This window comes from Phaseolus vulgaris, chromosome 1 (assembly GCF_000499845.2).
Source record: "Phaseolus vulgaris cultivar G19833 chromosome 1, P. vulgaris v2.0, whole genome shotgun sequence".
Lineage (NCBI taxonomy): Eukaryota > Viridiplantae > Streptophyta > Magnoliopsida > Fabales > Fabaceae > Phaseolus > Phaseolus vulgaris.
Window position 1 is genome coordinate 33,842,847 of NC_023759.2, and position 10,876 is coordinate 33,853,722.

The window sequence follows — 10,876 nt, forward strand, 5'->3', positions numbered from 1 at the left end:
AAGTACGTGAGAGAAGGACGCATACGGAAGGTGCTGAAATAGGTCTTCTTTCAGCTATTGTGTGCACCGAGGCCTATAGTAGTAGTCCTGTACACGCTGACCTGGCTAAAGTGGTAGTAGATATTGAAGTATCTTCCATAGCAACGCTCAAAGATAACAGACTGGGCCAAGTAGGAAATTTGGAGGCCCAATCCGGGACGGGGTGGGACCAAACTCTCTCTATCATTGAAGGTGGGCCAAGGCCCGCTAGGGAGTGTTGTGGGAGAAAGGAAGGAAGCGAAGGTTACGTGCGTGGGATGCAGGGGGCAATAGCGGAGGCGCACGCACGTAATAACGATTGCAATTCACACACTGAAGAGAATTGGGAGGGAGTTGCACGGTCAATGAAAGGCATGCAGCTTGACAAGAATGGGGAGTATGGGTCAATGGAGAAAGATGAGTATCAGAGGAATGGAGAAGGCGTTGCGGTCGAAGGGGGAAACCACCCAAGGGGCCACTCGGAACGAATTACAGGCTTGTGGTTTTCTCCACTTCGTCAGCGTAAGGAGAAAGGGCTCACTGATTTGAGGGATTCATCTCTACCCCAAAGGAGGCGGTCTGTAAGGTTACACAAGAAACAAGCTCTCTCCGCACCGTCCAAGCATCACCAAGAAGGTAAGATCTCTGCCTCGATCTCGGATGGAGACATTTATAACTATAATTCTCGGCTGTGCGAACAAGGCAATGGGGCTGAACCAGCACTGTTGTGGGAGATTGGAAAAACATCAGGGATTTTCTGTCATGGGATTGAAGAAGAAGTCGTCCAAGAATATGTGTGTATGGAAGAGAGAGAGACGGGGGTTGCGAAACTGGCCAAGGAGGGGGATAAGGATGGGTTGTCATGATAATAATAAATTTGAACATAAGAGGGCTGGGGGGAGGTATCAAAGCTAGGTACTTGAAGCACATTATAACTAGAGAGGATGCGGTTTTTGTTTGTTTACAAGAAACTAAAGCGGTTCAGTTCTCGGATGCGAGGTGTTATTCGCTATGGGGGGATAACAATGTTGGATGGGTGCATTACGAAAGGGATAATGGTGGGGGAAGTTTTCTATCTATGTGGCGCACAGATGCTTTTATCTATGACAACCACATTATGGGGAAGGGGTATATAGCAGTCTCTGGGCAGCATGTGAAAGCTAATTGTAGGTGTGTGGTGGTCAATATCTATGCCGCCTGTTCCTTGAGGGAGAAGAAGGTTTTGTGGGGGGAGCTGTCACGCATCAAAATTGCATCCCAAGATCTGATCTGGTGTTTTTGTGGCGATTTCAATGCAGTAAGAAGTCATTGTGAAAGGAAAGGAACGCAGGAAATGGGCTCTCAATTAAGTGAAATAAGAGAGTTCAACCGATTCATTGACGCCAACTTGTTGATCGAGCTTCCTTTTGTCGGTAAGAATTTTACTTGGTTTAATTCCAATGGGAAGGCGAAGAGTAGGCTTGATAGAGTGTTGGTATCGGAAGATTGGATGCAAATGTGGCCTTTGTGCAAACAGTATGTGCAACGTAGGGAAGTATCCGACCACTGTGCGTTAGTAGTAAAGTTTGTGGACAAGGACTGAGGTCCTAAACCTTTCAGAACAATTGATGTCTGGTTAGCAGAGAAAGGATTTATGGAAATGATGAAGGATATATGGACTACATACACAGTACAAGGGAGTAGTTTCACGAAGGTTAAAGACAAATTGAAGCGGTTGAAGGGAGATTTAAAAGTATGGAACAGGGACATCTTCGGTAATTTGGAGACAACTAAAAAGAGGATCCTACAGGAGTTAGAGGACTATGATTGTCAAGATTGCAATGACAATCTGTTGGGTTGTGATAGAATGAAGAGGATTGAGTTAGTAGGCCAGCTGAAGGAGGTTGATAATAAGCTTGAGTCTCTTATGCGCCAGAAGACCAGAGTCAGCTGGTTTAAGAATGGGGACTCCTGCACAAAGTTCTTTTACTCTTCGTTGAGATGGAGAAGAAGCAGGAATGAAGTGAAGGGAGTGGAGATAGGAGGATTGTGGTGTGAAGAGCCTAGTACAGTTCGTGCTGAAGCAAGAAGGTGGTTTGAAAACAGATTTAGAGCAACAAAAGATTTACGGGTAAGATTCGATGCAGTTGAGTTTAAGTCTTTATCTATGACAGATAACTTGAGGCTGATAGAGGGATTCTTTGAGTCAGAAGTAAGGGATGTCGTGTGGCAATGCGAAGGATCAAAAAGTCCTGGACCTGATGGGTTTAACTTCAATTTTTTAAAGAAGGGTTGGGAGGTTATGAAGGAAGATCTTATGGAAGTGATGAACTTGTTTCATGAAACAGGTTTTATACCCAAGGGGTGCAATGCGTCTTTCATTGCACTAGTTCCTAAAGTTAGGAATCCTGTCTCTCTTGATCATTTTAGACCTATTTCACTTGTTGGTGCTGTGTATAAAATTATATCCAAAGTGTTAGCTGAAAGGATCAAGAAAGTGCTGCCCACGGTTATTGATGATTGCCAGTCGGCTTTTCTGAAGAATAGGGGGATATTGGACAGTGTTCTAATGGCTAATGAGGTGATTGAGGACATCAGACGACGACGGCAAAGCAGGTTATGTCTAAAGGTAGACTTTGAAAAATCCTATGATTCGGTTAGATGGGAATTCCTCTACGACATGATGCGCAAGATAGGGTTTCATATGAAGTGGATCAGTTGGATCCAGGGTTGTCTGGAAAGTGCTTCTATCTCTGTGCTGGTGAACGGGAGCCCGACAGATGAATTTAAACTTGAGAGAGGTTTGAGGCAGGGAGACCCACTTGCTCCGTTTCTCTTCTTGATTGTAGCGGAAGGCTTGACTGGGCTTGTAAGGCAAGCTGTAAAGGCTAACTTACTATCCGGTTTGAGGATTGGGAGGAAAGAGGTTGAGTTAAGTATTCTACAGTTCGCTAATGACACCTTATTCTTCTGTAAGGATTCTTTCAGCAATGTGGTGACTTTAAAGGCTGTCCTTAGGGGTTTCGAGATTGCTTCTGGCCTCAAGATTAACTTCCACAAATCAAAGATTGCAGGCATCAATGTACACAGGAATAATATCCTTTACTATATGAAGACCTTGAATTGTGCGGAGATGGCAGTTCCTTTTAAGTACCTAGGGCTTGAGGTGGGAGGCAATCCGAGGAGGAAGAAGTTTTGGGAGCCAGTCATTGATAAGTTGGAAACTAGGCTAAGCACATGGAGAGGTAGGTTCTTGTCAATGGCAGGAAGAATCTGTGTTATTAAATCAGTGCTCACAGCGATACCCCTGTACTATCTATCTATTTTCAGAGCACCGGAATCGGTCTGTAAGAACATTAATAGTATTCAAAGAAGGTTTCTGTGAGGTTGGGGGAAGGAGAGGAAGCCCATCTCATGGGTCAGTTGGAAAAATGTGTGCAAATCAAAACAGGAAGGAAGACTGGGGATCATAGATGTACGTGATTTCAATCATGCTTTGCTGGCTAAGTGGAAATGGCGATGACTCTCGGATGAAAAAGGACGATGGAAGGACATTTTGGAGTCGAAATATGAAGAAGGAAGTGAGGGGTCGCACTCATCACTTAGGTTGCAATCCTGGTGGTGGAGGGATCTCCATAAAGTATGCATGGAGGGTGGAGGACAGGGATGGTTCCAAGCAGAAATGAGTTGGAGGATAGGGCACGGTGACAGAGTAAAATTTTGGGAAGACGTATGTGTTGGGAATACCAACCTCAAATCCGAATTTCCCAGGTTGTACTCCCTATCGTGTAATCAGAGTCAAACAGTGGAAGAGGTGGGCGGGTGGGAAAGGGATGTATGGAGATGGAACTTAAGGTGGAGGCGGGCTAGATTTGAGTGGGAATCGGTGTTGGAAAAGGACCTAAAAGCATACATATCTAGGACTATTATTAAAAGGCAGGAGCAAGACATTCGGGTGTGGGGGGTTAATAATAAGGGATGTTTCTCAATGAAATCAGCTTATGAGAGCATAAGAGGCGATGGCACTCGTATTGGTGTCTTCGACCTCCTTTGGAAGGCTAAGGCCCTTCCCTCTGTTCTAATTATTGCATGGAGGTCCATACTGGATAGACTACCAACTAGAGAATGTTTGAGTAGGAGGGGGGTGACGATGGAATCCACATCCTGTGTGTTTTGCCATTCTAAAGTGGAATCCAGCCAACATTTATTTTTGGAGTGTGATGTGGTCGTGCGCGTTTGGGACCTGTGTCTTAGATGGATCGGCATACTCTCTGTTCAACATAATGCCTTGCACAACCACTTCGAAAGCTTCTCTTTAACTCATGTCAGTAACAAACAAGAGATGGTTTGGAAAGGCATATGGGCTTCCATAGTGAGGAGTGTATGGGAACATAGGAACTTGGTTGTGTTCAAGCAAGGAGTTGTAGATGCTGAAAAGATGTTCCAGCAAGCCCAGCTGAAATCTTGGTTATGGATGAAGTATAGGGTATCCAGGTTCAATTACTCTTTCGTGGACTGGGTCTTAAATCCAATGCTCTGTATTAAGAGCTATAAGTAAAGGATCATCGTGGAGTACTCCAGATCAAGAAAGGCATAAGGGTCTAATGAAGACTGGGATGCTAGTAGGATGTTCAATAGCCTGGGCATTTCTGTTGTTTGCAGGTACAATGTTAAACAGGTGCACGCTAAGGCGCAGATGGAATGGTTGGAGGTGTTGGTTATGGGCGTTTTGGTGGAACGGCCTGGGCCTGTTTTGACGAGGGTGTTGCAGTGGTTGGGTTCTGTATAAGGTGGTGTTGTGGAGTTTTCTGGTGCAGGTTTGGGTTGGCATGGTGCAAATATGGAATGGAATGGTGCAAGGATAGTAGGAACGTCATGTCCACCCAATGCTATATACCATAACAGGTAGTGATAACAGGTTCTTTCTCTGTTGATGGGAACATAGGAATTTTGTGGATGCTTTGTTGAACATAGAGGTAAGTAGTTGATTGCAGACGTTGGCCTTTGTTACCTTGCTGTTTGACTATGTCATACCTCTTGGTGGGTGTCATGTACTAGGAATGAATGGAAGAGAGGGACCTTGTCTACCCCTGTTGCCGAAGCCCAATGGACTTTATGTAGGTCATGATTGTTTGGGAGGAAGGGGTCACTTATAGCTCTTTTTCTAAGTCATTTACAGATTTATGTGTGTTCCTAGGTATAAGTGCTTTTGTATGCGGGTTGGGATACCCTTTAAGTGTTCCGTTTTTAGTTTAATTAATTCTTTGCTGATAAAAAAAAAAGTGCTTACACAGAAGTAATTCTTTACTATCTCCCTTGAACTTCAATACTGATTTCGTTCTCAAAGCAGCAAAATCAGTACGCGTGATTTCAGAACTTAGCTGGGAATAGCGTTGCACTCTTGCAAAATTTTAGAACCATAAGCAAGTTGCATATGATTAAAACACGTTAGAAAATCAGTACGCGTGAGGGATTACGTGTTTAGTGGAAGAGAAAGAGGAAAAGTAACCAAAAATAAAGAGAGAGAAAAAAACAAAACAAAATAAAATAAAATATTAGAAGTATATGTTTTTTAATTATTTATAATATAAAAATATTTATTTTTATTTATTTATTTAAGTTTGAGAATATAAGTATTGTCGTGAGATTTTAAAATATACTTGTTTTTATTCAAGATGAGTTTAAAATGAGTGGATGTAGAGAAAATTATTTAAAACATTTAAATCGGTATAAATAGAGATTATTTGGATATAAATTAATAAATAATCAGATAAATCTATTTTTTATATAATTAAAGTATTTATAAACTCATAGACTTATCTAAATTCCAAATAAAATGATTACTTTGTTTGTAGTAATAATGTAGGTCACCTTCTTTCTTAAGTGTATTTATTATTAAAGTGATTTCAGAGTAATTCCTAATTTCTATTATTTAGGTGCTGGTTAGTACAAAATCTTTAAAATTTAACAAAAAATAAAAGTACTTGTTGATTAAATATATTCGTGAGTTATATTAACATATCATAAATAATCTCTATTAAAAAAATTTTATTTTTTTATAATGTGTACAAACTATTATAATTGCCTAATGTTGGTTGTAGTTAGCAAATGTGCCACAAGTGAATCACCTGCCAAAAGAAATGGCCAAATGTTTGATATTGTTCAACTAAGATGCTGAAATGATTTAATAACTTAATCTGTAATTCATGAAATTGAGTAGCAACATATTTTGATAATTAGAATATTAGTTTGAATATAATTTTTTTAAAGTACTAGGAGAAAAATAAAAGGAATTAAGTAGACTACATAAGTACAATGTATAAGTATCTTTTACATTACAACAGAAGTTTGATTCAATTTCTTCTACTATATTATTATTTGAAAAAATAATCCAAATTGATTCTAAATATAATGGTAATTATTTAGAAATTAAAGTATTTTTTTTTTCATAAAAAATAAAATTTAAATTTAACAGGACATTTTAGGGATGTCCCAACCCTTATACAAACCCATGCAACATATGTTGCTATAGCCACATGTGGATCATAGTTAAATATCACCACGGAAACATGAAACAACATAACAAGGATACTAAAAAGCTACAAAGGAATATAGAATCATGCAACAGAAGAAGCAGGAAAAAAAATGTCCCAGCAAGCTACACCACACAGCTGCTAAAACAACATTTGTACCTCTATTCTAATCCCGAATAGCCTGCCAGAACGTGCTCCAAATACATTGGCCAAATACTCATCCTGTGGTTCAAAGAACCAAGACCCTCTTACTTGACAGAATCTTGGCTAATATATTTTGTTTGGCACGTAGCACCTCCTACGTTCCATCTTTTTGCATGCATCCTCCCAGCACCTACTTGTAACCCCTGCAACCTTCTTAGGTGTCCTTGTATAGCCTTCCCACCACATACTTGGCTACAATTCTTTCACCCCTGCACCCTTCAAAGTGGCCTTAGCAGGTATTAACCACCGAACCCCACCTAAGCGTAGAAGGCATATGTCCTGCACCAGGAAGCACCCCTTGGATTCAAAACATTATAGGGCCATCTCTCTCTCTCCCTCCACACTCGCCCACCATTTTAACCAACGTCATGTATCTATGCTTTCTCCACTCCAACTACAGCACCAAACAAGTTAATTAAGAGAATTCAAAGAGTTTTACTAAAAGGTTTGGGCATCCGGGCTTAGTACCAACAACTCATAAGAGTGTCCTAGAATGTCTCTGCTCCAGTTCCAAATCTTCATACAATCAAGGCCTCTCTAACAAACAAGGTGATCTCCCATGCATAGACAGCCGCTAGGTTCCATTCGGCACCAGCCTTGGGCCTCTTAAAACTCTAGGACTTGTCCACTTCGTAGTCAGCTCCAGGTTTAAAACCTCTTTACTCGGACCAATACTTTCTTCTACTTCCCATCAGCAATATTTATGCTCCCTTAATCTGGCTGGACAGATTCCAAAGCCAGCTGAGTCGAGATAAACAACATCACTAGAACATGACAAACAAAGCCCAAAACAGATGTTTGTCTAATTACTCCCTGCCAACTTGCCTTTTTCACTCCCCTATTCTGCTACCCGTTCCTGACAGTCAAAAACTTCACCCCAACAGCTGACATGTGTTGCCTCCCTTCTCCTCCCCTGCCCCTTGTTATTCTTACTGCAGTTTGGATAACCATGGTCATCCCTTTGTTGCTGCCTTGGTGAGAGTTGTTAACTACCCTTGATACAAAACCGATCCTAAGTTGCTACCGTCTAGGATTATTATCTGCTCAGTACCTGCTTCTACACACTGCTACAATACTCGTCACAAACACTCCAAACTGGGGTTACCTGCCTAGAGCACCCCGCGCAGCAACTTATAGTACATCTCAGCGTTGACCTGAACCCGCAACAGTAACGTTTCTCAGGCATTTGTGGGAATGAAATATCAACGAATAACATGGAGGCACTGATTTGAATTCAAGATCCAGTCAGATAGCCCATATGAGAAATCTGTTGTCTTGTGTTTTATCCACAACCACGATTGCACTTGGGCATTTTGGAGAATTTCATCCGCGTCTGGTACCCCATCCTTGAATACAATCAGATTCCTCTGCTCCCAAATGCACCTGACAATTGTCGCCCATACTCCTATCCACACTTGATTTTGCTTGTTAGAGAGATGGATTAAGTGAGAGTTTAACATATGGTTCCTAATATCGTTGTTATGGACCCCCAAAACTCCAACCAGCGGTAGCACCGGGACCATACTTGTTGTGCAAAAGCACAATCAAGGAAAAGGTGTTGGGATGATTCTTCTGATAGGCTGCAGAAAGGGCATAGAGGAGATATCACGGGCACTCCTCTCCTATATAGGTTAACTCTGGTAGGGATTCTGTCGTGAAGGACTCTCCACGTTGTTAGAAGTACTTTGGGCGGGGCCTTTGCTTGCCATAATGTACTAAAAACTCCTTCCATTTCTCCAATATCTTGATGGTTAGCCAAGATAGAGTAAGCTGATTTCACTGAAAAAATACCAGCTGGATCCTTCCTCCAAACAAGGTGGTCATGAGAATCCTGACATATAACTTCCGTATTCAAGCTTGAGAGCATATTTCCATCCAGATTTGACTCCCATTCGTGCCTGTCTCTTCTCCAGTTTAGCCGCCACCGCCACCTACCGTCCTCCCATCCTCCTACCTCCTCCACCTTCTTACCCTGATCGAGGGACAAAGAGTAGAGTCTGGGGTACAAGACTTTAAGGCTGTTATTTTGTAACCACGTATCCTCCCAAAATCTGACTAAGCCTCCATCGCCTACTTTCCACAAAATAGCCTTGTGGAACCATTCTTCTTCTACCCCTTCACCACAGACCTTGGCTAAGTCCTTCCACCACCATGATTGGTATCTCTGCCTTACCTTACCTCTCCCTGTTTCTGTACCATATTTAGATAGAAGAATATCTTTCCATTTCCCTCCCTCATCACTCATAATCCGCCATTTCCATTTCGCCAAGAGAGCCGTGTTAAAACTCTTAATCTCTTTGATCCCCAACCCTCCTTCCTCCTGAGGCCTACAAACATTTTTCCAACTCACCCAGGAGATCGTTTTAGTTTCCTTTCCCCATGCCCAGAGGAATTTCCTTTGTAAGCTACTGATTCTGTCATGTACTGTAGCAGGGGCCTTAAAGACAGATAAGTAAAACAAAGGTATGGCTGTGAAGACTGACTTTAGCAGACAAATCTGACCCGCCATAGATAAAAATCTCCCTTTCCATGAGCTTAGCCTGATTTCTATTTTTTAATTACCGGCTCCCAAAACTGTTTCTTCCTCGGATTTCCCCCCACTTCGACACCCAAATATTGGAAGGGTAGCCGCATGGTATTGCAGTTTAGGGTCTTCGTGTAGGTGCTCAGGGCATAGCTATCAACACTAATGCCTACCAACTTCGATTTGTGAAAGTTGACTTTAAACCAGACAGGATTTCATAGCAACGAAGGATTGCCTTGATAGCAAAGATATTCGAGAAAGAGTATTCACAAATAAAAAGTGTATCATCTGCAAACTGAAGTAAACAACACTCAATACTGTTCCTTCCCACCTTTATACCCCTGAGAACGTTCGTTCTCAACGCTTGTCTCACCAATCCTGCTAATCCTTCAGCAACCACTAAGAACAGGAAGGGGGCTAGGGGATCCCCCTGTCTCAACCCCCTAGATGGTTTGAATTCCTCCGTACGACTCCCGTTGATCAAAACAGACACATTCGACAACACCATACATCCTTTAACCCACGAGATCCATTTGTCATGGAACCCCAACCGCCGAAGCATATCAAATAAGAAAGACCACCTGACGGAGTCATACGCCTTTTCAAAATCCACCTTAAAACAGACCCCACTCCTCTTATTTATCCTGATCTCTTCTAAAATCTCATTAGTCATGACAACACTATCCGTTAGACCTCTGTCGCTTAGGAAGGCAGATTGACAGTCATCAATGATCGACGACATAACTTTCTTCATACGACGTGACAAAATCTTGGTAATGATCTTGTAGATAGCACCTACAAGGGATATCGGTCGGAACTGATCAAGCGAGGAGGGATCCCTAACCTTAGGGACAAGGGCAATAAAGGACGCATTGCAACCTTTCGGAAAGGATCTCGTAGCGTGAAAAATGTGCACAGCTGCCATAATATCATATTTAATGACATCCCAACAAAACTTGATAAAGTTGAAATTAAACCCATCTGGACCCGGACTCTTTGACCCTCCACACTGCCACACAGCATCCTTCACTTCTTCCTCAGAGAAGCTAGTTATCATATTCCTGCTAGCCTCAGAAGATAAGGATTTAAACTCCACCGAACCCAAGTTAACTCCATAGTCCTGTGTAGTCGTGAACCTCTTTTCAAACAGTGAATTTGCTTCCCTACGAACAACTTCCAGTTCCTCACACCACTGAGTGCCAATCTCAACCCCTTTAACCTCATTCTTAAGTCTTCTCCATCTAATTGCACTGTGGAAGAACTTTGAGTTGATGTCCCCATACTTGATCTAGTTCACCCTTGCTTTTTGTCTGTATATGGATTCTAGCTTTTTTTCAACCAACCCCAACTGACTGAAAAGTTCCATTCTTCTCAACTTACCATTCTCCTCCAGAGCATCATTACCATCTTTGTCATCTAGCTCCTCTATTTCCGCCTCTATATTTTTCTTGTTAGATTCCATACAACCAAACACTTCTTTATTCCACACTCTTATATCAGCCTTCAGGAGCTTCAATTTATCTTTGAGTATGGACATACTATTACCTTGAACAAGATACGACCCCCATTTTTCCTTTACCATCCCCTTAAAACCCGGTTTCGCAAGCCACACATCCAT

General features: G+C 41.9%; 3 protein-coding genes across 3 annotated transcripts; 2 read left to right on the forward strand and 1 right to left on the reverse strand.

Moving 5' to 3' along the window:
- Positions 1-880: 880 nt before the first annotated feature.
- LOC137815911 (uncharacterized) lies at positions 881-1,600 on the forward strand. The gene has a single exon (XM_068619019.1). The coding sequence runs from the start codon at positions 881-883 to the stop codon at positions 1,598-1,600; it is 720 nt and encodes a 239-aa protein (XP_068475120.1).
- A 2,043-nt stretch (positions 1,601-3,643) lies between these two features.
- Positions 3,644-4,786, forward strand: LOC137815912 (uncharacterized). Its single transcript, XM_068619020.1, has 2 exons — positions 3,644-4,491; positions 4,660-4,786. Exons 1-2 carry the CDS (start codon positions 3,644-3,646, stop codon positions 4,784-4,786), a joined length of 975 nt encoding a protein of 324 aa, XP_068475121.1.
- A 1,312-nt stretch (positions 4,787-6,098) lies between these two features.
- Positions 6,099-10,876, reverse strand: LOC137815914 (uncharacterized). The gene is made up of 7 exons (XM_068619021.1): positions 10,602-10,876; positions 9,632-10,508; positions 9,297-9,434; positions 8,260-9,171; positions 6,690-6,752; positions 6,507-6,596; positions 6,099-6,125 (listed from the first exon to the last, which is right to left on the reverse strand). Exons 1-7 carry the CDS (start codon positions 10,874-10,876, stop codon positions 6,099-6,101), a joined length of 2,382 nt encoding a protein of 793 aa, XP_068475122.1.

What these genes read in the sequence shown, in the direction of transcription:
- LOC137815911 (XM_068619019.1), top strand. Translation starts at nt 881, where the DNA reads ATGATAATAATAAATTTGAACATAAGAGGGCTGGGGGGAGGTATCAAA.
- LOC137815912 (XM_068619020.1), top strand. Translation starts at nt 3,644, where the DNA reads ATGGAGGGTGGAGGACAGGGATGGTTCCAAGCAGAAATGAGTTGGAGG. An exon ending in ATGAAGTATAGGGTATCCAG is followed by an intron (nt 4,492 to 4,659) that starts GTTCAATTACTC and finishes TGTTGTTTGCAG; the next exon opens with GTACAATGTTAAACAGGTGC.
- LOC137815914 (XM_068619021.1), bottom strand. Translation starts at nt 10,876, where the DNA reads ATGGATGTGTGGCTTGCGAAACCGGGTTTTAAGGGGATGGTAAAGGAA. An exon ending in GAACTTTTCAGTCAGTTGGG is followed by an intron (nt 10,509 to 10,601) that starts GTTGGTTGAAAA and finishes GTTCTTCCACAG; the next exon opens with TGCAATTAGATGGAGAAGAC. An exon ending in ATTGTGCTTTTGCACAACAA is followed by an intron (nt 6,753 to 8,259) that starts GTATGGTCCCGG and finishes TTTGAACCACAG; the next exon opens with GATGAGTATTTGGCCAATGT.